A 27,509-nucleotide genomic window follows, 5' to 3' on the forward strand; every position below is an offset into this window, starting at 1 on the left:
ATTTCATAAGACCATAGAACAGTCACAGCACAGAAAGGGGCCATTCGGCCTGTCAAGCCACTGTCGGCCCTCTGCAAGAGCAATCCAGCTAGTCCTTTTCCCTGTAGCCCTGTAATTTATTTTCCTCCAAGTACTTATCTTTTGATAGCCATGATTGGATCTGGCTCCACCACCATTTCGGACAGTGCATTCCAGTTGGTAATCACTCACTGCATAAAGAAGCGTTTCCCCATGTTGTCTTTGGTCCTTTTGCCAATCATCTTGTTTGTGTTCTCTGGTTCTCAAGCCTTCCTCACTGGGAACAGTTTCTCTCTATCCACTGTGTTCAGCCCCCTTGTGATTTTGAACACGTTTATCAAATCTTCCCTCAACCTTCTCTAAGAAGAACAACCTCAGCTTCTGCAATACACCCCGCCAGCAGCCCCTGCATTGAAGGCTGCCCATCCCAACCGGATGGAAAATTGTGGCAAAGGCTTAATGAGGCCCCTTATTGGCCACTGATTGACCACTTAAGGGCCTCAATAGGCCTAAAGGTATGTGAACTGCCTGACGCCTTTCCCCACCCACCAGAACATGGAAGAAAGTTGGCAGCAAGCCACCAGTTTTATTTAATGAGTCACCCCAATGCCTTCAAACACACCAGTGGGGGCCGGGGCATAAATTTCATCCCTATGATTCTAGGTCAAATTAGACCCAAACATTTTCCCCGAGGTTCTCTTTGACCAGCAATTATGAAGAATTAAATATAAGAACAAAGCACTTCCTTTGCTAATATTTATGATTAGATGCTAATTCAGTGCAATGCACTTAAATCCTTGAGCGCTCATCATTCATTCCATAGTATTCTGTCCTAACATGTGACCACTGCTGAGTTCTTGGCAACTACAGTCAGACATGCATCACTGACCCTCTGGAACAGCTTTACAAAATAAATAATCTACAAACCTTCTTAGGGAACTCTTCATTTACTTCATCATTTTGTTTTTCTGTCAACATGAAGGAGAACATCAGTTTTAGAAAACTTTACTTGTAACAGATAAATCATTAGAAAAGGGTCTTTTCCAAATATTTAAATGCTGTAGCCCTCTCCTCCTCCACCACCCCTCCCACACACCACCATGGCTCATTGGCTAAACCACCTCACCTGGTGTGGTACACATGGAGTCATACAGCACAGGAGTCTCTCAGCTTCGATCCCATTCTGCACCAAGATGGCCACGCGCTGGAACAATGCTGGACTGCTCCACTGGTGTAACAGCAGGGAGCAACGGCAGGTGACCGCCACCCTTGAGCGTGTCAGGATAACCAGGGTCAGGGGGAGGTCACCTATTCCAACTTATTCAAAGGCTCACCAGGGAATGCAACACGCACAGAAACTCATCATGAGAGATTCGAGGCCACGTTACTAAGGAATCCACAGGAGCAGAGTTTCCATTCAAGAGATGAGTTAAACAAGTCTCGCATTTACTCTGAAGTAGGTCTTAAGAGCTCGAACACACATTCCTGGTGCAATCCAAAATTCAGCTGTGCATTTCTATAGCTTTCAATGTCATGGTGGGTGCAGGTTTATATTAAAAAAAATCCATAAAAGCCATGTAACCGAGCTTCCTGAGCTTTATAGTATTCTGTGATCTTATATAAAGCGACAACTGGTACATACATGCCTCTTCAGATCAATGCTCAGCCTGTTCATCCTTAATTATATCAAGAGCTTTCTCAGATATATGGGCTGCAATGATCCAAATAAAGGCATCTTGTTCCCATTAATATTAGTAGAATTGCTCTATATCTTTAGTCTCACTGGGAATACTGGGAATCAGGAAGGATGTGCTGGCCCTGGAGAGGGTCCAGAGGAGGTTCACGAGAATGATCCCAAGAATGAAAGGCTTAACATATGAGGAACGTTTGAGGACTCTGGGTCTATACTTGATGCAGTATCGAAGGATAGGGGGGATCTGATTGAAACTTACAGAATACTGAAAGGCCTGGATAGAGTGGATGTGGGGAAGATGTTTCCATTAGTAGGAGAGACTAGAACCCGAGGGCACAGCCTCAGAGTAAAGGGAAGACCTTTTAGAACAGAGATGAGGAAAAACTTCTTTAGCCAGAGAGTGGTGAATCTGTGGAATTCATTGCCACAGAAGGCTGTGGAGGCCAGGTCATTGAGTGTATTAAAGACCGAGATACATAGGTTCTTGATTGGTAAGGGGATCAAAGGTTACGGGGAGAATGGGGTTGAGAAACTTATCAGCCATGATTGAATGGCGGGGCAGACTCGATGGGCCGATTGGCCTAATTTCTGCTCCTATGTCTTATGGTCTTAATATTGGCGTCAGAGGAAGTAGGTTTGCCAGAAGGATGCCTGAACTCCAAGGGTTAAATTACAAATTACTCAAAGTCAGGTTGCATTCCCTGGAATTTAGAAGGTTAAATGGTGATTTCATAGAAGTTTTCAAGATGCTATGGGAAACAAATAGGGTAGATAGAGAGAAGCCACTTCCACTGGTTGCTAAGTATAGGGTTGGGGGCACAGACTAAAAATTAGAAATAGACCTTTCAAGTTCAGTAACATTTCTGTGCACAAAGAGTAATGCAGGGTTGGAACTCCTGCGCAACAACAATTGTTGCTAGCTTAATTGATCACTTTTAATCTGCGATTGATAAGATTTTTGTTAACCAGAAATATTAAGGGATATGGTATGAAGGTGAGTATTAGGAATTAGGTCACAGATCAGATCTCATCAAATGGCAGGACAGGCTTGAGGGGCTAAATGGTCTCTTCCTGTTCTTATCCTTCCTCTGTCTGTGGATAAATAGTGTAACTGTTCACAGATCAGACTAAACCAAAGTAGTTCCTATGTTATACTAATCTCTAGCATCAGAAGCAATAAAGATGAACTTACATGTACAGTCAGCATGTTGTAACAAAGGGAAAATATAGGGAATTCTGGAAATCTTAAACAAAAACAGAAAATGCTGGAGATATTCAGTTCTGGCAGCTTCTGTAGAGAGGGAAATGAAGTTAACGCTTCAGGTTGTGACCTTTCCTGTGTATGTGTTAATGTGCTGTCCATTATAATTGTATGAATGCTATCAGCCATTCTGATGAAAGTTAGTCTGTTGTTTACCTCAGCAATGGATCATTTTAGCTAATTATGGTTCAAACCTTTTTATTATAGTGCATTAGTTAAACAGCACTCCTGAAGGTTATTGCTTTTCTTTTTCCCTACTGAGCCACTTAAGGGTCTTGGGAGTTGCATGTTAAGTTTACGTCCCCATTCCGATTAATTTATATATATCTCACGTTGCTGATACTAACAGCCCTTGGTGTCCTGATTTAAGGTTTATCCTTAAATGAGGCAAGCGCGGAGGATGACGCTTTCAAACCTCCGGGTGCACAAAATTCAAACAGGACAAACTGGCTATAAAGAGATAATAGGACTGCATTGCCTGCACTTTTGAGTGCTCCAGGACTCTGGAGTCATCCCATGGGCTGCAGTTGGTTTATGGGATGTACGTGCCTCACTTGTGAATGTCATAATAACTAAGCGCAAGAGTCAATTCACTAAAGCCTGGTCCATTCAGTTTGATGAAGGACGGAGGTCTGATCTGTGAACAGTAACAATATTTATCCACAGACGGAGAGATAAGAACAGGAATAGGCTGCTTAGCCCTTCAAGCCTGCCCTGCCATTTGATGAGATGGAGCATCTTGTTATTATGACCACCGCTGAACTTGCAGTCCTATATTAAAGTTGCTATTGTTTTATAGCCCAATGGCACTAGGCTAACTCTTCCTTTTAGGAACTCCTTCAGTCAAAGCTACACCACACTCTGCTACATTGTACTGTACTTCACATTCATTCTCTTAAGCTTCTGTAAGTTGCAACGGATCAGGCACCATAAACGCGGTAAAAGCATGATTGTTACTAAAATGGGGAAGAAATTAAACATTTGTGCAATTCTCTTTTGCATCATTTTCCCTGAGAGAGCCTGACTCCATCAGTTCAGTGACCCAGTTCATTGCACATATTCATTCAAAGCTAAGGCTCCCATAATGGTGTCATTAATATTCTTCTGATTTAACATCCCACATCATCTCAGCTGCTAATACCAAACATATCAGATCCAGAAGTGACCAACCTGATTGCATTGATGCAATGTACAAAGGTCACCTTGATTGTATCTGAAGCTAACTGTCATACAGGGAAGATTAAAGAACAGGTATTCATTTTGTATGTAGACATGCGGGACTGTTGTTATCTTAGCCTGCCTCTGTAGCCTCATCCAGCCGTAGAATCCTTGCAGTCTCTGCACCTCTCCAACTCTGATTCTTAAGCACCCCCAGTTTTAATCACTTCACCAAAAGCAGCCATGCCTTCAACTGCCAACTGGCTCTCTAATACTCTTTTCCTCTCACCCCTCCTTTAAGATGCTCTTTAAAACCTACCTCATTGACCAAGCTTTTGTCACCTGTGCTCCTATCTCTTTCTGTGGTTCAATGTCAATAATGGTTGTGTGATCATGGTCTTGTTAAGGACCTTGGGATGTTTTGGTATATTAAAGGTGCTATATAAATGCAAATTCTTTCTTATTGTTCACCAACTAATTTGAACAGTGCCGAAGCTGGATGTACTATCAGTGGATCACCTAGCCTAGGTGATCTTCCCAACCAAAGCTGTTTTTATTTTGTTGATCAGAGTGTTGCAGAGTGCTGCTCAAATGGAGACCAGTGATCTAATGGAGCTACTCTTCAACATTCCATGTAATGTGCTGCCAATTTTCAAGTCAGAGCACTGCTACAAAGGAAGGCTCATGTTTGGTGCCTTCTCCAAAGATAGATCGCCAGGTCCAAAACAACTCTGGCCATGTACAGCATCAGTGTTGATATCCTGACATGCTTTGTGTTTAGAGGGAAGGCTGGCAGCAAATGATCAATGAGAAACCTTCACTAAATTTTTAAAACTTTCCTGTGCATGTGCAGGTAATTAGTAATGTCACAACAATATGTTTTCCCATGTAGGTGGTACATGAAAGAACAGCTTTAAAGTGAGTCATCCTTACCCAGAACGAGCTCATCTCTTTTAATTGCATCCTCCTCTTCCTTCTGTTGAAAGTCTTGCTTAGCTTCGAGGCTGCCTTTGTTTCCATCGCTGGGGGCTGCATCATCATCTACAACCTGCAGAGCATCGGCTATGACATCGGACAATTCATCCAGCTGTTTCGAAGTCATGCCATCCATATTCACGTGCTGCATCCCAAGCTGCTGCACCACAGACTGGATGAAATTTTCTGATAGCAAACCAGAAGGCAGATTATGAGCATTCTAATGTCAAATTGTTTGAAAAATAAAGAGGAATAAATAGATGTCCTATGGGGTTTTCTTCCTGCAGGGTACGACATTGGCTATCCTTACCTAGTCTGGCCTACAAGTGAGTCCAGACCCACAGCAATGTAGCTGTCTCTTAACTGCTTTCTGAAATCATCTAGAAAGCCACTCAGTTATATCAAACAGTGACAGAAAAAAATTACTGTAGCTGTACCTTACACCACATGAATTGAGTAATTCAAGAATGTGGCTCAAAACTTTCTCAAGGGCAATTAGGGCTGGGTAATAAATGCTGGCCTTGCCTGTGAAGCTCAAATCCGAAAAACGAATAAAATAATGTAGAGATGGGATGGCTGATATGGTACAGGAAGTGAGTATGACATTCACAGAAGTGAACAGTACTATCAAGCAGCACTTGCTTAGCAATAACCTGCTCACTGATGCCCAATTTGGGTTCCACCAGGGCCACTCAGTTCCTGATCTCATTAGAGTCTTGTTTCAAACATGGACAAAGGAGCTGAACTCCAGAGTTGAGATGAGAGTGACTGCCCTTGACATCAAAGCAGCATTTGACCGTGTATCTGTACTGGAGCAGCTTGGCTAGGGGTGCAGCAAGTTCTGGAGCACAAGTCTTCAGTACTATTGCCGGAATATTGTCAGTGACCAAAGCCTTTGCAGTATCCAGTGCCTTCAGCCGTTTCTTGATATCACGTGGAGTGAATTGAATTGGCTGAAGACTGGGGACCTCTCGAGGGGGCCGAGATGGATCATTCACACCATACTTCTGGCTGCAGATTGTTGCAAATGTCTTGCCTTCTGCCCTGATGTACTGGGCTCCCCCCTCATTGAGAATGGGAATATTTGTGGAGCCTCCTCCTCCATTGAATTGTTTAATTGTCCACCACTATTTACGGCTGCATGTGACAGGACTGCAGAGTTTAGATCTGATCCGTTGGTTTTTGGATTGCTTAGCTCTGTCTATTGTTTGCTGCTTATGCTGTTTCTCATGCAAGTAGTCCTGTGTTGTAGCTTCACACCTCATTTTTAGGCATGCCTGCTGCTGCTCCTGGCATGCCCTCTTGCACTCTTCATTAAACCAAGGTTGATCCCCTGGCTTAATGGTAATGGTAGAGTGGGAGATATGCTTGGCCATGAGGTTACAGATTGTGGTTGAGTACAACTCTGCTGCTACTGATGGTCCACAGCTCCTCGTGGTTGCCCAGTCTTGAGTTACTACATGTGTTTGAAATTTCTCCCATTTAGCATGGTGGTAGTGCCACACAACACAATGGAGGATATCCTCAATGTGAGGATAGAACTCATCTTCACAAGGACCGTGCTGTGGTCACTCATCCCAATACAGCCAAAGACAGGTGGATCTGCGGCAGGCAGGTTGGTGAGGGTGAGGTCAAGTACGTTTTTCCCTCTTGTTAATTCCCTCACCACCTGCAGCAGATTGTCTAGCAACTATGTCCTTTAGGTCTCGGTCAGCTTGGTCTGTGGTGGTGCTACCGAGTCACTCTTGGTCATGGACATTGAAGGCCCCCCACCCAGAATACATTCTGGGCCTCACCGCCCTCAGTGCTTCCTCCAAGCGGTGTTCAACATGGAGGAGTAGTGATACGTGGTAATCGGCAGTAAGTTTCCATGCCCATCTTTGACCTGATGCTATGTGACTTTCATGGGGTCTGGAATCGATGTTGAGGACTCCCAAGGCAACTCCCACCTGACTGTATACCACTGTGCAGCCACCTCTGCTGGGCCTGTCCTACCGGTTGGAAAGGTAATATGCACAGATGGAGATGGTGGCGTATGGGACATGTCTATGAGGAAGGATATGTCAGGCTGTTGCTTGAATAGTCTCTAAGCCACTCTCCCAATTTTGGTACTAGCCCCTAGATGTTATTAAGGAGGACTTTGCAGGGTCAAAAAGTTGCCTTTGTTTTTCCGGTGCCTAGCTTGATACCAGATGGTCTGCCCAGCTTCATTCCTTTTTGTAGGCCTTTTAGTGGTTTGATAGGCCATTTAAAGGGGCAGTTAAGAGTCAACTTTACCTGTAAGGAGCAACGGAATTCCTTTCCTAAAGGGCATTAATAAACCAGATGGTTTTTATGACAGTTAATGATGGTTTCATTTTTTAATTCCAGATTTTTACTGAATTCAAATTCCACCATTTGCCATGATGGGATTCAAACCCAGGTCCCCTGAGCATTACCCTGAGTGTCTGGATTACTAGTCAAGTAACAGTACCACTATGTCACTGCCTCCCCTATTTAGCTGTACTAAAAACAAATCTCTCCTACACACAACTTTCTCTAACACCCGCTTAGACTGGTTCCTAAAGACCTTACAGGGGTTTACTGTACTGCAATTTACTTGCTGACTTTTTTTACACAAAGGAAGAACGAGAAACCATAATAGATTTCAAAAGGGAATGGATAAATATTTGGGGACTAACTGGATAGTTCTTTCAGAGCCTGGATGTGTGCGAAAGAGCAAATGGTGTGCTGCAAAAATTCTATGGTTCCAAGGTAAATAGCTTCGCAATTTTGAAAAGCAACCTTTGTAAACTCAGAATCTTTATACTGTCTCAGAAAAATATTTTCATTTATATTTTTATTCGTACCATCCAAGTGACTCAGTGGGTTTTTTCCATTGATTTTACTGGCACTGGATTTATACAGGGCTTTCTCCTCTCTCAATTCTGGCAGTCTGTCATCAGCTTTCCGATGGAGCAGCTCGCTTCTTGGATGACCTCCCTGGCTCTCTTTATTTGCACCTTCCTGTTGCTGGTTCCTTGATGAGCCCAATGCTTCCTTAAGCCGGACATCTGGGTTGACTGACAAATCATTTCCCCTTGCAGCAGTCTGCGCTGCCATTTTCTGTGCCAAATAACGCTCCAGTAGTGCTACCAGTTGCTTGTTGTCGATGGGCTCATTGACAGGAAACTCCTCTTGTGACTGAAGCTGACCTCTCTGCTGCTGGACTTGACTTAAGGGCCTGGGTTGAGCACGTTCATTGTCAGGGTATTGGTGATGAAATACGAGGAAATGGTTGGATGAAGTTTTCCCTCTGTTTCTTTGGAGGAGACTATCCAAGGACGAGTCCGATTGAGCTGTCTCACTCTGTCATGAAACACAAATAAGACAACATGGTTTGCAAATCATCAGAATGTGCTACTGGCTTCCAATAAAATCATTATTTACAAGCTAATCTAGATGAATAAAATCCAGATTGTTAATTCTTACTATCTGTGTATTTAAAGGGGAAGGGAAATCTTGGTTCAAATAGTCTATGTAAAAATTCCAGTGCTGAGTTTTCCATATCTGCTACTTCCCAACCTGGAATCTTTTCCTCCCATGGGTGAATATTCATGGCCTGAAGAGCAAAAGTGGCAAATCACATTCTATCTTTACAGTTACATTTCTTCCATTTGCCTTCTACAGTTGGATATGTATAATCAAGTTTGTGCATCAATTCTTCCTCATTGGTGAAGTCTCTGGGGAAAGTTGACTGGGTTCTACCATGGGCATATCTGATAGATTAGAGCCCATGAGGCGAAGGTGAAAATCTCCCCCTCTTATGTTTATTTTCTTTATAACTGGTTATTTCCCTTATCTTCTACTTCATAATTCATCAGCCTTATTATGCCAATCTTCCTCCAATTTTAATCTTCTCCACCAACACTGGGGAGAGATGTCTGACCAAAATACCGCAGCAGAAATCAGTTCCCAGTTCCTTGTTACTATCCATCAAAGCTCAGACAGAGGGAAAAGCTTTTGATAAACTAATAACTCAGCTCAGTTGTTTGCTTCTAAGCCAGAAGGCTTGGGTTCAAGCCCCACTCAAGGATTTGAGTCTGTATTGACACTTCAGTGCAGCATTGCGAGAGAGAGGTGTCAATGTTTGGGGGAGACATTTCATATACACCTGAACCAGTAGAACAGTTTAAGATTCTATGAAAATTATTTTAAGAGAAAATTAGGATTATAGACAACATTCTGCCATCAAACAATACCAATTAATTAGTAATTTTGCCTTGCTGCTGTTTGTGGGACATTGATGCATTCAAAAATAGCTGCCATGCTAACCTACAAAACAACACTGTCTGAAATATAAACCATTTCATTGTACCAGGAGCTGTGTTGGAAATTTATGAGAGATATGATTAAATTGTTATATATGAATTTAAATTCTTTCTAATAGCATTACTTAGGTGAACTCTAAGGATTAACAGGGGCTTCCATGAATAAAAAGAGCTGTCTGTAAAACTCAAAGTTGTGGGATCTAGGGTTAACATAAAATCTTGCACAAAAGAGAAAAAAATGGGCAATACTTGAATGGTGTTCAAATGGGTAAGGATGAAATTGAAAGGGACCTATGTGATTTTGTAAACTCAATGCTCAGCATCCAACTAGTGCAGGGCAGTAATGAACAAAGCCAAAATAGCAGTCAGAAATAAATACTCAGAGCTTTACAGAAAGCAGGAATTCAGTTGGGTAGATCAAAGGTAGAGTAGGGAAGATAGGCTTATGGAAGGCTTTGAAGTCAAGGACAGAGTTAGTGAGGCACATTAGTTCTGGAAGAGAGCTACATATTTAACGACGTCATGGCAGAGCCTGATAGTGGGGAGCTGACGAGGGGGAGGGGTCACCAACAGCAATTCCGAGTCAAAGGAACAGAGGGTGGGGGGCTGGGATGGAATAACTGGAGGAGATTACTGAAATAGGATGGGGAAAAGCCACAAAAAATTAGAGGATCTTAAAATCAATTCACTAGGGTATAGCGAGGCAGTATATGAAGGGAGAAGGAACATGGATGTGAAGGGCATGAATATGCAGCATTGAAGCGTAAGAGAGAGACTTGAGTCACAGAGTAACTCACCACCACCCTTTCATCGTCCTATGTCTGCTTCACAAAAGGATTGTAAAATACACAAATCCTGTATTCTTGTCATTAATAAAGAACTATCACTGCTATGCATTGTAATTCATATTATAGTTTTATGTGGCAGTAACTGTCCAAGCCAGTTATATAACTTCTGACCATTTTAAAAAGGGAGAAATGAAAATCAATACAAACCTTGTCAGTTCTGGTCTTATGAGATGGCACGGGATTAGCTGGCTGCGATAAAGCACTGAGAAGCTGAAGGTACTGATGGAGCGACTTGAATCCTGGCATGTCACCATCATCTGGCCCTTTATAATTTTCCTCACTTGCAGTCTTTTCTTTTGTAACCCTAAACAATTAAAAAAGAGATTGCCAGATGAGTTAAGTTGAAAGTGACATTTAAAAAGTGAGTCAAAACAGTTCAGCATTAAGTGATTGAGCAAGTCATCGCACTGAATAAAAGGTGAACAGGCTCTTCATCGCTCAAAAGAGAATAGTTTAAGATGGTGTGGCTGCTTCACTTCAAGCTATGTGCTGATCTTGATCCACAACAACCATGTTCTACCCTCGCCTCATCAGTTAGCCTAGTCCTACCTATATGAATAAGAAGAATTATCTACCTGATACATGCCCCTTTATTGTGAAAGAGCGAAGAACATGTTGATGGGGCTAGATGAAGAAGAATAGGAGGAGGCTCATGTGGAGCAAAAACCCCAACTCTCTTATCAACTATGTCATTCTCCTCAAATGTTAGCTGCCAGTGACAGTATTTGTGATGCCTATTCCCCTCTCATTCTATGGTTCATACCGTAACCCCTTACTCCTTCTATTGTATTCATGTTATCCATCCCTTTTTCAGTGCATGGTATTCCTTCTCAGCGCCTTGTTCTGCTGGCTTCCCCCGCACTTCAGTCAATGGGGGTTCATTGAGTCTACCTGCTTATTAGAAAATAATACTCATGGCTCCATTTCCATCTCATTCCATGGTGCTCAATACCCCACCCCTCATCAGTTCATGACACATCTGATGTTCATCCACTTTTCAGGCCATAGAGCTCATGGTCTTCAACATCTCTTCAGTCTATGGTGTTTCCTCCTTCCTTGGTGTGTGGTATTTATATTACCCGTCCCTTCATCAATTCATCAACTTACGATTCCCTGGTCTCCATCCCTTCTCTAACCCATACCTCTTATTGTGTCAATTTGTTCATCAACCATGATGTTCTCGCCTCCAACCCTTTCTCAATCCATGGTACCTATGATGTTCAGCAGTCTTCAGCTCAGGCTCCTTATTCTCTCCAGCCCTCCTCAACACGATGGTACTCATCATTTCCACCCCCTTTTCATCCTGCTACTTTTACTTGCGAAACACAGATCATCATTTCAGTTCTGGATGAATAAATTGTGTGGAAAAGAAGTGAATGATTCATAAACACACAGTCTCAAGAATGGAAAATTCCGCCCTAAGCTCAGTGGCAGGCGGAAAGTCAGCCTGATTCCCGCGAGGCAGCAGGGCAGCTGAACACGCGCAATCTTACGCTTTTTAGCACATTAATTATGCATCAGCCTGGAGCTTGGCAAATCTTGTGGTGTGGGGGGGGGGCAAGGGTTTGTCCGCCCCGCCGTTACATCATGGGGTCGAAGATCCTGGCGCCATATTTAAGCAATCACTCGATGGAGGCCAGGTGTTGTGAAGAGGAAAGCGATGGCCCCGAAAAGAAGCAAACCCTCTGCACCACGGTGCAGTGAAACCTCCCTGGGAATTGTCTTCCAGGCTGTCCAGTAAAGTCTCTTTCAAGGGAATGGAAGCAAGAGGTCCTCCCACCTGAGCACGCTGGCCTGGGAGGAGGTCGCCGGGGAGGATTGCGGCTGTGGCACTCAGAAAAGGACCACCCTGCAGCGCTGCAAACACATGAATGATCTTCTCTGCTTCGCCATGTTAAGTGAAACTTCAGGGAGTCCATGGGTTAGAGTCCACAGGGAGTCACACATGACCAGCAGCTGGGACATGAGCACTGAAAGCATTACAGCCACTTTAAGCTCACCATCTCACGTAAGTTCCTGCACAAAAGATGTCTTCATCCAATACTGGGAAGGACTCAGCAGACACAAAATGCATGCATAGTCCTGAACTGCTCTTTTATCCACCGTGCTCATAGTCAATCCATCTGCCTTTATGCAGGACAAGATCTCACATAACAAAGGGAGAGAGCCGTGACCGGCATGGGAAGCCCAGAGTTGCGGATCCTCTCAATATTTGAAGAGCCAGCCACTGAGCTAGCTGGTGAGGATAGGGATCGTTCGCGCATGGAAGGCGAGATTGACCTCTGTCAACAAGCCAGTGAGGGTCTACCCAGTATACATCAACAACGTGCAGACAATGACTGTGAGTGATCTTTAATGTATGACCCTGCTTAATCTTTCACAAATTCTCTCTTCTGTCTATTCCAGGTACCAGTAAGAAAAGGTGGAGGTCTTCTTCGAGAAGAAAACAGAGCCCCAGGCCAGCTCTGAGGAGGAAGCAGATGAAGATCCATCACTGCGTACATCTGCACCCTCCACCACTTAATTCTAGAGTAGGCTCGGGTTCACAATCTAGTGATCATCTCACAGGTACGGGTCCATCAGTGGCTGAGACCGAGTCCATTGGCAAGCCTCTGGAATCGGTACTAGGAGACATGTTGGAGAGTCAAAGACAGGGAGGGAGAGTTGTCAGAGGCCGTCACCAGATTGGAATGAAGGATGGAGGAATCCGCCCACGTTCTATCTGGTGTCGTGGTTCCGGTATGCAAGCACATTGAAGTTTCCATTGGATGGGTGGCGGCCGCCTTGCAGATCCAGGTCCAGCAGTTTCTACCGGATTTGTACACGGACCTGTACATCGTCACTCTAGCCATGTTCCAGTCGTGGCTAGGTGAGAGGGGAATGGGGCTCCCTCCAGGTGCCCCTTCTCCTCAAGGGGTCAGGGATGGTCCATCATGTACCCAAAGGGGAATTGCACCCCAAGGGTATCCACCCAGGACACTCCGAGGGTGTCCTGTCACTCCTACTCCCCTCTGCCAGTAACCCCATCAACTCCAGCATATCAGGCAGGGTTTGGGGGGGGCGGGCACCGGCACTGGAGCAGGAGACCCTGAGCAGGCCAGGGCCCTCAAGGCCTCAGGCCAGTAGAGGATGCCCGCTGAAGTCATCTCAGACAACAGGGCATAGGAGTCAGCAGGCTGCCTCCATCTCAGCTGCCAATATCGGGACTGCACCTAGATGTAGGATAGAATTTTCTGCTCCCTCCAACAGCGGGAATTGTGACAGGTGGGGGAACTTAGTTTGGCAGTGGGCAAAAATTCTGCTTCCCGACAGCAGGAAAAACTGTCGGAATTTTGTTACCCTGACTTTCAAGGCGGGTCGAGCTTCTTGACGAACAATGTCGGGAACGCTATCTTCATGCACTGTCATCTCATACGTGCTCATTAAAAGGCTACCTTGATGGAATTAAGTTCGCCCTCCAAATTCAGTTCCCCACCCGTGAGAATTTAGAGCGTTCAGATTTAGGACTGTAAATAAGTGGCATGCACCTGATGAGCTTCAGCTCTTCCATGACTTTGGGGTCCATAGATGTTGCTTTCTCCTTCTCGGGGACCTCGCCTAACTTCACTCGAGTACCATTCGCAAACGCTGCGCCAGGGCCTGGACAAGGGAGGCAGGCAATGGCTGGGAGGGAGGGGCGGTGTGGGTAGGGCAGAAGGGTGGATCGAAGGCTGGACAGGGGAGGCAGGCTTATGGGGGAAGGGTAGGGAGAGTGTCCAGATAATGAGTGAGGAGTGGGGTGGTAGAACGTCCAGGGAAGAGTGTTGGGGGAAGGGAGGGTGTTTTAGAGGGTGGGGTCGGTGGTCCCGACAGTGAGGTCCTGTGGGGAGAACTCAGGGTATTGGTGATAGGAGGGACCAGTCATAGTAAGAAGCGGGCTTGGGATGCAGCAGGGTGGCAGGCCTAGGGTGAGAGTCTGATAGGTGAAGGTCTCATCGGGTGGGTCACAGAGGGGGACAAGACAGGTTGCTATGATGACGGGATGGGGCAGGGTCAGGGTGGGCATGGGGACCGTAACTGATATCGGCTTTGAGGGGGTGGGGGAGGGGGGAGTGCATGTGGAAGTGGATGGTGATAGGGTCCGAGGTAACTGAGGGAGGTTCACCTGACAGAGGGGACAGGAATAGTGATATTAGGTGGGTCCATGGTCATGGGGGGAAGTTGGTGGGTGACAGTGGGGGGTGGGGTAGAAGGTGGGGCGAGTTTGAAAGGTGACGTGCACTATTTTTCCAAACTGACCTTGACCACACAGCTGGTCAGTCAGTGAGATCCCTCAAGGCGGGAGGAGGGTCTTTTCAGATGGGTGGAGTTCGAAGTCAGCTCAATTGGCCAAATAAAAGGATACCCTAATAATTGAAGCAGCTGGATGTCAAAGGTGCTCAGTTTTGTTCTCTCTATGGTGAATCCTGCATTGCATCAGTTTTGTTCCCAACTCATGGGTCTCATAACATCGAGATCCCAGCAAGGTGTGGAGCTGCCATTCATTCTGCGCCATCTGCCATCGGCTGCAGTCAGAGGCAGGGGTGAAGAGGGGGTGGGAAGTGGAATTGCCTCCAAGGAGCACGGCTGGTGGACGGCAGCCAACTCGTGACTCCAAATCTCCATCCTCCTGGGTGAAAGGTAATGGATGACAAGGGATCGTGCAGTTAGTCTTCTATGCTGCCAGGTGCGCACTACTTATATACAGTCTCAAAACAGAACCTTCTAACTATTCGCTGGCAGAGCACTTAATTTGGAGGGGGAACATGATTCCAGTAAATTGGCCTTTTAATAGGCATTCATGAGATGCTAATGAGTACAAATGTAGTTCCCAAAATTACTCAGTGGGAAACTCGATCTGCCTTTTACCCGCCTTGAAAGTCAGGAGAACAAAATTCCAAACCATTTTTCTGCTGGCAGGAAATTGAATTTTTATTCATGCCAAGTTTAGTGCCCCTGCCCTCCACGATTCCTGCCGCTGGGGGAAGTGGAAAATTCCACGCATAATCTAGGATTCTCTGTCACTCTGATTTTTTTTGAAAGGGAATATAATTAAAAACTCAGAACAAGCATTGTACCTATATTTTTGCATTCATTTATTAGCATAAATGAAATTCAATCTATAATTTAGGGCAATGAATGACGTAGGTAAAAGGTGAACAAACAAATTTTGCAGAATCACAAGATTCAACGAACATTCCTGTTTCTTCACTAGGTGGCAAGGGTTTTACTGACATTTACCCCAGGTCACCTTTATCCTTCACCCCTTTTGCACTCATTAATCTACTTAACTCTGCAATCTTCTTTGTCTTAGAAATATGACTTAACTCAGAATCGTGTAAATGGGGAGTCTTTGAGGGGGAGAGGTTGTAGTGGTATTTGAACACCTATTTGTTATGGATAATTGTTTTTTGAGCCAAGGCTCTACCTTTGCTGCACTGATACATGCAATGTTCCATTGGATGGTTCAAACCAGTACTAGCAATAGATTAAGGTGCAAAAAAAAATTGAAAATCATATGCTGCCGTTTAGACAGAAAGTGCAGGCAATTTTACTACATTTATTACCCAAATAGCCAGAATAATTCCTCCCTCCATAACTTACCGAGCTCTTGTCACACTTGTGTACAGTTGTCTATGATTTCTGCTCAGGGCATGCATCAATTTCAGCTCTTTGAGTACTGATTTACAAACACTGCTCAAGCTTCCAAATGTATATTAACGATTTGAATGCCTTGAGTAATGCAAGTGCATTTAATTAGGAATGAGTTATTCAGAAAGCTGGAGCATGACGGATTTGATCTGACCAGAGTTTATTTCTGAATGGAATTATTTATGCCCCAAGCCATAATTGGTAATTTTTGTTGCTGAGCCTTACACACGCCCCTCCAACAAACCCCCCTTCTGCACCTGATTCCATTATGATATACACCTATCTTAACAACAGTCCGGCCTCTACCAGCAAATCTATGGTGGCACTTAAACAGGGCCTGGGAGAGGGGGTGCAGGTGGTGCCAGGCACCAGGGCCAAGAGACTAGGAGGGCCCGGGCCTAGTGCTGTAAATGGAGTTTCTCGTCGTCCAGCCTGAGCAGCCAGAGCTGCAGGCCTGAAGGACCGGCTTCCAAAAAAAAACAGAACCCTCAGCCTGACAGATGCATGCATTTTTAATGATTGGCTATGGTACATACCTTGATTACTAAGAATCTATACACCTCTGCCTTAAAAATGTTCAAAGATTCTGCTCCCACCATCTTTTCAGGGAGAAAGTTCCAAAGGCTCACTACCTTCTGAGTGAAAAAACTTTGCCTCATCTCTTTTTTAAATGGGCTATCCTTTATTTTTAAACAGTGGAGAGGAAACATTCTCTTCACATCTACCCTGTCAAGATCTCTCAGGATCTAACATGTTTCAATCAAGTCACCTCTTACTCTTCTAAACTCCAGCGGATACAAGCCTAGTCTGTCCAATCTTTCCTCATAAGACCACCCACCCATTCCAGGTATTAGTCTGGTAAACCTGCTCTGAACTGCTTCCAACGCAGTTACATCCTTCCTTAAATAAGGTGACCAATACTGTACACAGCATGCCAAATGAGGTTGCATTAGAATCCTGTACTCAATTCTCCTCGAAATAAATGATAGCATTGCTCATAACTTGCTGTACTTGCATATTAGCCTTTTGTGAGTCATGCACTAGGACACCCAGATCCCTCTGCACCTCATAGCTCTGCAATCTCTCACCATTTAGATAATATACTTCTGTTTTATTCTTCCTGCCAAAATGGACAATCTCATATTTTCCCACATTATACTCCATTTGCCAGATCTTCGCTCACTCACTTAACCTATCTATATCTGTTTGTAGCCTCTATGGTGAAGTTGGATTTTTTAAGTAAATAGGTTGGATTTGAAATTTGCATTGAGATAAGTAGGAACTTGACTTTTCAGCTGTTAAACTTCAAAGGGAAGTTTTGAAGAGACAAGGGACTTTTCCAAATTACAATGGTTTCATAAGTAAACAAGTAAAGGTAGTTAAATATAATTTAAGTAGACGCAATAGGAAAACACGAAAGATTTTTATATTTGAAAAAGTTGAGTTAAAAGAGGTGTCGGGGAACAGTGGAATCTAAGATGAAAGAGGAAAAGGATATTTAAGGAAAGATGTTTAGTTAAGTTGTGGCTGTGTGGAGGAGATATCCAGCTCTGTGCTGAGAAATGATGCAAAATCTGAAACAGCCATCAAGGCAGACCAGAAAAGTCTTTGGGCGGATATGCCCCAGATTTGCACTAAGTGCAGCAGTGGGCAAGTAAAACGACGTTTTACTCACCAGCCACAATGTTGGCTTCTCACGCCGTATTGTCCCAAACCTGCCGCATTAATTATGCATTCCTGGGAAACATTCATTCACCCGCCACACCATCGCCTCACCACTTTTTCACGCCGGGCACCACATTTAAAGTGCAGCCGTGTGCACGCCTCTCGGTACTCCCAGCCCAGGACTGCCGTACGAAAGACAGGATGGCCCTGAAAAGCAAACAGACTGCAAACCGCACCCCGTCCCACCCACTTCAATAATGAATCCCTCGAGCGCCTTTTGAACACTGTGGAGGCCCACCGAGATGTCCTCTACCCCAGCGCTGGCTGCAGGATGGGCAGCTGCATCATCAATCTAGCATGGGATGCAGTGGCAGTGGTGGTCAGCGTCAATGCCCTGCAAAAGTAGACCGCAACCTAGTGCTGCCAGAGGATGAATGGTCTCATTTGTTCCGCCAGGGTAAGTCACTCTTCTCATCACTCTCAACTCACACACTCACAAACCCATCACACATCCACAGAGATCTCACACCTCACGAGACAACACCATTAACTCTCACACACGTCCAACCATCTCCATCAGGCTCATATCCTCGCAAGCTCACGTCCTCATCCAGTCCATGGTTCCGCACACCACACAAACATTCCACGCAGTGCCATGCATCCTGCTCACACACTCTCCATCTATTTCCATGCAGGAGGAGCCTCCTCTCATCAGCAGGGGAGGTTCCAGACCGGACAGGGGCAGTGGAGCGGGTTGGAGAAGTAGCCCACATTAGGCTCCTCACTCATCGCGCTGACTGGTGAGGACGTGGACTGCGCCTGCGGCGTCGTGGAGGTCAGTGGTGAACACGCAAGCGAGGATCCCGCACCACATCATCCCTCTCACGATGCAAAGGTGAGTGCTCTCTCTCCTGCTTTTGATTCTGCTGCCATGCACTAATTATCTCTTCTTTAGTTCACAGGGAGCTCTGCCAAGTGCCTGACATCTTCAGCCAGCCGGTCCCTCAGCTCCAAGAGGACACCTCCTCCATTGAAGAGCTGGAAATAAGCAGCCTGGAAGACCCGTCACAGCGCTTACCCACACCCTCCACCAGCACAGGGAAACACACCTCGGTGGGACCTAGATCTAGAGCAGGCTCGAGTTCACAATCTGATGGTCCGCAGCAGGAGGAGGCAGGTTTGGCCGAGCTCCCCAGCACTCGGAGGACTGCTGGGGAAGAGGCATCTGTGAGGTCCAAGCCTCTAGAATTGGCCTTCCAACTCATCTGGAGAGTCAGCAGAAGGCATGGGAGTATCACACAGAGTTGTTGCGCACTCTTAAGAGAGTGACCCGCAAGTCAGAGGAGTGCATCCACCTGCTCTCTGATAAAGTGGTGCCCACGTATGTACATGTGGATGTCTCCATGGGGAGGATGGCAGATGTGATGGAGACCCTGGTCCAACAGAACGCGGAGATGTCTGCAGACCTGCAGCCGATTACAAGAGCCACAGGTGAGTTCCTGCAATGGCAATGCAAGAGGGAAACCTTGACGTCCCTCCAGGTGCTCTTTGCCCTCAAAGGGGCACCCAAAGGGAAGAAGACTGGCAGCTGGACACCCTTGGGTCATCCACTCAGGAATCAAGAGGTTGTCCCCTCCCTCCAGCCCCTTTGCCTGTCACCCCCTCAATCTCGTCCTCTGTCACCGCAGAGGGAGCAGTTGGCCAAAGAGTGATTCTGGAAGATGTGTGGGTGTGGCAGGGCCTTTTGGAGCATCATGCAAGCACTCTTCAACACACGCGGATCCTTCATGTATCACAGTTACCTCAAAGCTCTGAGAATTTTCAATGCTGCCTGCTGGGGTTCACTTTCAGTCATCCACCCACCCAATGATCTCACTCCCATGCAGCATCTGATCTTGCCCACCGTGACTGTCGCTTCATTTTCGATTTAGACAGCACGGTCTTGATTCGTCTTTTCCCCTCCCCTAGTCACCCATTTCCTTTCCCCCATCACTGTTGACACCCCCCGCCCCCAGCATCACCTTCCATCTCCTCTCCGTGACCTACAAGCCACAACCCTTTTCCATCGGAGATGTCCAGGTAAATGTGCACGTTCCCTTCCTTCCCAAAAATCCCACCCCCATCCACATTCACCTTCCCAACCTCCTCCTTCCCACCCCCAAGGGTTCGTGCCTGCCTCTGAGTCTCCAGCAACCACCCTCACCATCCCTTCTACCACTACCGCTGAACCCTCACCCATCCTACCACCTCATTCTGCCCTCGGTCTTTCTCACCATCCCCTCGTTCCACAGCCACCCTCAATTCGCTGCCCAGGAGGCAGCGTGGAGTCATCAGAGCCCTTCCTTTCACATTCACCTGGGTACCCCTCTCTGGACCCCATACCCACTCTGGACCTCTTCCCCTCTTGGACGCCTCCCCACCCCACCTTGGAACCCCCTACCACCCAACTGGACCTCCCGCACACCACCACCACCGCCCCCCCCGACCCCAGACTTCACTCCCACTTAGTCCTTCCCCCATCCTGACTCAATCCTCCAGCCTTACTTCTTCCTCTAATCTTAGTCCTTCCCCCTTCCCGATTCCTTCTTCCACCCTTACTTCTTCCTCCAGCCTTTCTCCTGCTTGGCACTCCTTCCTCCCTGCCAGACTCTCTTCCCTCTCCGCACTCCTCCCTCCCCCTGGACTCCCTCCCCTCTTCGCAATCCTTCCAACCCCCGGAATCCCTCCCCTCTCTGCATTCCTATCCCGCTCTGAACTCTTTTCCTTACACCTTCCACCCCACCTACTTCCTCCATTGCTGTCTTCTCCCATTACCCCTTCCTCCCCCACGTACTCCCTCCTCCCTCCCAACCTCCTCCCCGACACCTTCATTTCCCCCTCTCCCAACCTCACCCCATCCTGACACCTCTTCCTCTCCAAGTCAATCCTAGACTTTCCTCTCCCAAACACAGCTGGACCTTCTTCTCCACCCACTCAAACATCATCCATTGTGAGCAGAACCTCAACAGAGACTTTCCAAATTTTGTGATCTGCTTCGCAACAGAGCACGAGAATCCACCCAGCATGCCATGGACGTTCCTCCAGTGTACTCTTGCTGTCAGATTCCAGCATTTTCTGCTCCTTGGACATCCGCGGTATGGCAGTAAGTCCTGACTTCTGCAATCACGCTTGTCGAGATGTGTTCTGCACCAGTGTGCAATCATGCTGACATGGATGGACAATGTAACGTGAGGGTGGGGTGTCAGGGGGGTGGGGGGCGGTGTGTGATGATCCTGGTGGGCTGGCCTTATAATGATATGCAGGTGTATTACAATGAGGTTCCTGACGTCCAATGGCAGTGAACGCGGCCTGTCGATTGTGAGCTGGTTTCACGACGCCGTGAAATCGATTTCTGGCCTTCTCACCATTTGTCTGCTCAAGCTGCAGAGCATTCCCAATGCAAATGGGCATGGACAATTCCGCCCTTTTTTCAGGAAGGAGGTTGTTTTTGAACTTTCTTGGATTTCCACAGCAGAGTGGAAGAGAGTGGAAGAGAGTGGTATATCTTTAATAAAGTGACAGCAGTTGTTGCCTTGGGTAATATGACTGGGTTTTTATGGGTAAGTATTTATAAGGGAGCTGTTGCCAAGTAGTTCAATTGTATGTTCGAACCAAGTGGGTTTTTTGGGGGATGCTACGTCAGACTGTTGTAACTGTGTAACTTTAATCATGTGTGCTTAAGTTGTTTTTTATTGTTAATAAATCTTTTAACTTTAAAACCCTAAAACTGTTAATGGGATGCTATACTCCTAGGGTCAGTTGTTTTTTTCCCTCATACAAAAATAAAAGGTAAGACAAGTTACCCTCTAGGATTTTGCTTGCTCAGCAAGTAACATCAGCTGTGGTCATAAGATAGATGTAATCCACATTGAGGGACTTTCCTTTGACAATTGGCCTGGGGCAGGGGTAGATCACCATCGGAGATAGATGACAGGCAAATTCTTGATCCCCACTACCCATCAGATTCTAATCCTAACAGCATTGAGTGAGGAAACACCAGGTGGAGGCTGCGGTATCTCCCTGTAAGGGAACAGGAGGTGAAAGGAACAACTGCATGCATGCTGGCTCCAGAGTCTCCCAGTATTTCCATCCATCTATTCTCTTGACAGCTAACTTTTAAGATCAGATGAACTGAAGATATAACAGAAGAAAAAGAAGAACACAACAGGCCAATATCAGGATTAAGTGTGATCATAATGTATGGAAGAAGTGGCACAATGTTTGGTCCGCCTGGGTGCTGTGTAACAGAGAAGAATAGGTTTTTTTTCCATGATTCGTCATGGAGAACCGTTAGACAACCATTGTGATTAGTTATTATTTTGGATTTGTTCACGAGGAGCTGAATGAATTGATCTTTCCTTACACTTTTCTCAGGTTACTGGCAAAAGTTGTACCATAGGTGCTTGAAATATTCCATTCTCAGTGCTTTCAGTTAAGATTGTATTTTATTAGGAAATATTTGTCCTGCAAATATTTCTAATTTTGCAATAATTCACACAAATGCCCCAACCAATGCCTCTGTCATAATGCCAGATGAAAATAGGGGAGGTGGGGTTGGGAATCAGTCACAGCATTCAATGACAGAGCAATTTTTTCTGTATAGAATGTTTTTTTTTTCAAATTTGTAAATCCAAGAAGAATTCATACTCTTACTAGAAACACTTGTTGAGAAATCTATACCTCTCAGTCACAGAAGTGTGATGAAAGAGAAAAAGCTGACAATTAACAATCAGCATGGGGACACTATGTAAAGATGTCACAAATAGACTGACACAACTAAATCCAAAAGGGAATGTCACCCAAGGACTTAACCCATGAAATGAATTGGCTTCTGCTGTGTGGGAAAGAGGATGAATTAAGTGATACTTGAACAGTTTTATATTCCTATCTTCCAAGAATCACAGAATCTTAGCATCACAGAAGGAGGCCATTTGGTCCATCGTGTCTGCACCAGCTTTCCAATGAGGCATTATGACCTCATGCCATTGCCCTGCCTTTTCCCCGTACCTCTGCACTTTGTTTCTATTCAAATAATCATCCAATGTTCTCTTGAATGCTTCGATTGAACCTTCCTCCACCACACTTCCAGGCAGTGCATTCCAGACCCGAACCACTTATTTTGTGAAAAAGTTTTTTTCTCACATCACATTTGCTTCTTTTACAAATCACTTTAAATCTGTGCCCCCTCGTTCTTGATCCTTTAACGAGTGGGAACAGCTTCTCCCTATCTATTCTGACCAGCCCCTTTATGATTTTGAAAACTTCTAACAAGTCTCCTCTCAGTCTTCTCCTCTCCAAGGAAACAAGTCCCAACTTGTCCAATCTATCCTCATAACTGAAGTTTCTCATTCCTGGGACAATTTTTGTAAACCTCTTCTGCACTCTCTCCAATGTGTTCACATCCTTCCTATAATGTAGCGCCCAGAACTGTACACACTATTCCAGCTGAGGTCTAACTAGGGTCTTATATACATTCAGCATAACCTCCCTTCTCTTGTACTCTATGCCCCTATTAATAAAGTCCAGGATATAATATGCTTTATTAACTGCCCTCTCCATCTGTCCTGCACCTTCAATGATTTATGCACATATACACCCAAGTCTTTCTGCTCCTTCACCCCCTTCAAAATTCCACCCCTTATTTTATTTTGTCTGTCCATGTTCTTCCTACCAAAATGCTTAACCTCACACTTCTCCACATTGAACTTCATCTGTCATCTATATGCCCACTCCACCAACTTGTCTATGTCCTCTTGAAGTTCCACACCATCCTCCTCACAGTTCACAACACTCCCAAGCATTATATCATCCACAAACTTTGAAATTGTCCCCTGCACACCAAGATCTAGATCATTAATATATATCAGTATAAGCAAGGGTCCCAATACCGACCCCTGGGGAACTCCACTACAAAGGTTCCTCCAACCCAAAAAATATCCATTGACCATTACTCTCTGCTTCCTATGTTTCAGCCAATTTTGTATCCACATTGCTACTGTCCCTTTTATTCCATGAGCAATAACTTTTCTCACAAGTCTGTTGCGTGGCACTGAATCAAATGCTTTTTGAAAGTCCATACACACCACATCAACAGCATCGACCTTTTCTGTTACCCTTCAAAAAACTCCAGCCAGTTAGTTAAACAGAATTTCCCCTTCTCAAATCCATGCTGGCTCTTCCTTATCAACCCATATTTTTCCATGTGATTATTAATTCTATCCCGAAAAATTGTTTCTAGAATCTTGCCCACCACTGAAGTTATTGAAGTTATACTGACTGTTCTGTATTTGTTGGGCTTATCCTTACAACATTTTCTGAACAAGGGCATAATGTTTTCAATTCTCCAGTCCTCTGGCACAACCCCTGAGTCTAGGGAATACTGAAAATTATGGCCAGTGCCCCTGCAATTTCTACTCTCACTTCATTCAATGTCCTTGGATGCACCTCATCTGGTCCCGGTGCCTTGTCAACTTTAAGTACCGATAGTCTAAAGATGGATGCAAAGTATTCATTTAATACCTCAGCCATGGTCACTTTGTCCATGTGTAAATTCCCTTTTAGGTCGTTAGGAGGAAGAAAGTAAGTGAGGATTTATGGTAAGGGAGAATTCATTATAAGGGAATGAGTTACTTAAATTAGTATTTACAGGCAGGCCAGCACAAACCAGTTAAACAGTTAAACAAGATGAACTTTGAGCACCCGCAGAGCTTGCAATCACCAGCAAGTCCTGGGAGCTAGACTGGACATGAAGGAATTAAAAATGAGATAGATTGGATGTCCTGAGAGTCAGACTGGAGACTTAGGTTGGAAAACAACTAAGATTAAGTGTGGTCTTCAACAGATAGGGGAAGGACAGATGGTCCCAGCTTGGTTAGGAGGGAAGGTCTCTGCCTAGGTGAAAAGTGGGATGTACCTGATGCCAGAGATTTATGTGATCAATAAAGTATAAATATGCTGAACACTTGTAATTTAGCAGAGTGCTATTTCAAACTGCCTTGAGATGGTTCTCTCCTTGCAATTGCTCGAATAAATGATCATGACCTGTACCTGAGTCTCCTGTGGTCCGTTTGTCCAAGTTAACATAAAAGTTTAGCGTAGTCAGCAGGATACTCGGATTGGATCATTGGGACGGCTCAGCTAAGTGGTTGAGTATACTTTATTTACCACCCGCAGTTAGTGCAGCAAGGCCACCCGAGAATAGTCCTGCCGAGTATCAAAGAATCGGGAGGAGGACTCAGGACAGGACAGGGAGAAGAGGCGCCATGCTAGGAGGCAAGAGCCGCGCTGGTGGGCTAGCAATGCCAAAGCCGCTTAGGGAGGCCAGACCACTACAAGAAGCAGGAGGTGGAGCCATGCTGGTGGGTTACGGTTTGAAATATAATCATAACCGAAGCCACACAGGGAGGCCAGACCCCAGTTAAGAGGAGGCAGAGCCATGCTGGCGGGTTACAATTTGAAATAAAACCATAGCCGAAGCCAGGCAGGGAAGCCAGACCCCTAATTTAACCGCGAATAACTAAGTTGTCAGAGCCACATTAATTAATTGTGCAGAGACAAACAGTATAGAATGCTGTCAGCAAAACAGGAAAGTGCTACAGAACTCGATTGGGGACTCCATCACGGGATTCATAGCAGAACAACAGTCAAAATTAATCAAGAAAATGTGGAAGGATGATTGGGACCTGAATGATCTGCTACTGAATTTTCTGTAACTTAAAAAATGAATTGATCTAAGTTACAAGAGCTGCTTGTGCTGAAGAGAGAGAGAGAGAGAAAGAGAGAAAAGGAGGGTTAATGAGCAGTGACATGCAGGAGCAAAGGAAATGTAAGCTTCTGTCAGTTTGATTGTCCCTATAGGTGGAGCCTCCAAGATCCCTTAATGCCCCCACTGCTACTTGATGTTTCATTTAGAGTATGAGTTTTAAGTCATTAAGTTCAATATTATAGGAACATAAATACAAACCTCCAAATATATATGTTTGTTTGTGTGCAAAGAAACTGTTGTATGTGAGCTTTAATGTGTTTCCTTCCTTAAATTGTCATTTGTGTGTAGTTCAGCATTTTAGAGTTGAAAGCTCATATTAGATTAAAGAAAAAGTATAGCAAAACATTCCAAAGTTTTGAGTATCAGGTTTGAGTTGTGATTTTGAGCAAAAATCGTAATTTGAAGGCATTGTAAAGCTAAAACAGGGTTAGATGAACCAACCTTTTTACCACCCCCTTGCAGACTTTATTCACCAGCTTCCAAGCTGATTGGGATTGATACATAAGAGTTGGTATTCTAAAATTCTGAGGGAAAAAAATTGCCTGAAGTACAAAAGGTTCTAGGAAAACCATAATGCATAAACACACGGTCTAGGTGGTTTCAATGGATAAAAAGGGGTTTCTTTTGAAGAGATAAATTAAATATTAAAGGAAATCTGCATTCCAACAGCACTGTAATTTGAATTTGGGACAATCTTGAGATGTAAAATGCAGTGTAATTTAACAGGTTACTTTGAATAACGAGCATACTCCCAAAGATAAAGAATGTATCGATAAACATATGCGACTTCTAATCTGGATACAAATCATTACACATAAAAAAGAGGTTGTTTTAATTTTGAATGTGTAAATTACAGTTCTTACAAGGTTTAAATTTTGAGGTTTGGTTCGTGATAAAGTTCTCAAAAGGGAATTTTCATTTTAAAGGGTTTTTGACAACAATTGGCACTAATTCAAATGCTGCAAGCTTTTGTATTTGTAAGTCTGTTCCCAAAATATGGATTTAAGCTCAAGACCTTGACAAAGTTTGGCAGAAATCCAATTTTTGGCCCAGTTAATGAATCTGTGGTTATTTTAAGAAACGGGTCAGACACAATTTAGTGGGTTACTTTTGAGACAATAAAATGTTGTTTGAGAAGAAGATAAGGAAGCAAAACATGTCAGTGCCTGATTTCTGTTTTAAAACTGTTATGAGAATACTTCATTGGACTTTAAAGTCTCTCCAGGCAACCTGAACAAAATAAGACAGCTGTTGCATGTGTAAAATGGTATGAGGCAAGTAGGAGAATGAGTTAGGGAAAGAGGACACAATATACAAACTGTTTTAATGGAAATGAATTTGATAATCTGGCCATCAACTGAGTCATTGAAACCGCACAGGGGAGATAAGCAAAGATCTAGAGACAGAGATCCTTGTTGACATGGAACAGTTAATATGGCTTAAAGAGTAAGGAAACATTATAAACGATCAAAGCAATAAAGAAACTGACCTCAAGAGAATCTTAGTGTGATCATGGTCAGGAAAAAAAACTTAGAGGTAAAACTATGTGGAATCTGTAGTTCAGGCAATTCAAAGGTAAGGAGAAATAATACTTAACAACAATTTACCACAAGATGGATATAGGTAAAGGGAAAGCTGGAAAAAGGCTAAATAGATGTATTACCGAATGTATTAATGTGCCTGCGAGCTACAAAAAGTAAGACCACAGGATTAACACCATGATGACAGACAGAGTTAAGCAGCTCCCAGAGAGAACCGTCACTGGAAATGAAGATACTGAGCCATTGGAAGACAGGATAAGAAGGTGCATCGTAGAGTTGTGTTGGCAGTTTAAGGAATTGATGTCTGACGTGGGACAGCAGCAGGAGACAGCAGACTGGAAGGAGAGGGGGGGTGCCTATCCAGATGGATTTAGGGAACTCATTTCACAGGAAGAATCATTAAAGAAATGTATAAATTTAAATTTAAACAGAAATTCCACGTTCCCTACCAACCACAAAGCACGGGGATGGTGGAAAGGATGAGCTGAACTTTAAAAAAAACATCAATCGCAAAAGCCATTCAAGAGACAGGGAACAGCCCAATATTCTAATACGCCTTAGGCCTA

General features: G+C 44.6%; 1 protein-coding gene across 1 annotated transcript in view; it reads right to left on the bottom strand.

Annotated features, from left to right (window-relative positions):
* Positions 1-27,509, bottom strand: part of ptprn2 (protein tyrosine phosphatase receptor type N2) — a 749,959-nt gene that overhangs the window by 625,927 nt on the left and 96,523 nt on the right. Inside the window, exons 4-7 of the mRNA XM_041183926.1 lie at positions 10,411-10,567; positions 7,955-8,453; positions 5,064-5,291; positions 946-986 (exon numbers count right to left, since the gene is read on the bottom strand). Coding sequence (XP_041039860.1) covers positions 946-986; positions 5,064-5,291; positions 7,955-8,453; positions 10,411-10,567 — 925 coding nt within the window. The remainder of the gene's footprint in view (positions 1-945; positions 987-5,063; positions 5,292-7,954; positions 8,454-10,410; positions 10,568-27,509) is intronic.

This window comes from Carcharodon carcharias, chromosome 3 (genome assembly GCF_017639515.1).
Source record: "Carcharodon carcharias isolate sCarCar2 chromosome 3, sCarCar2.pri, whole genome shotgun sequence".
Lineage (NCBI taxonomy): Eukaryota > Metazoa > Chordata > Chondrichthyes > Lamniformes > Lamnidae > Carcharodon > Carcharodon carcharias.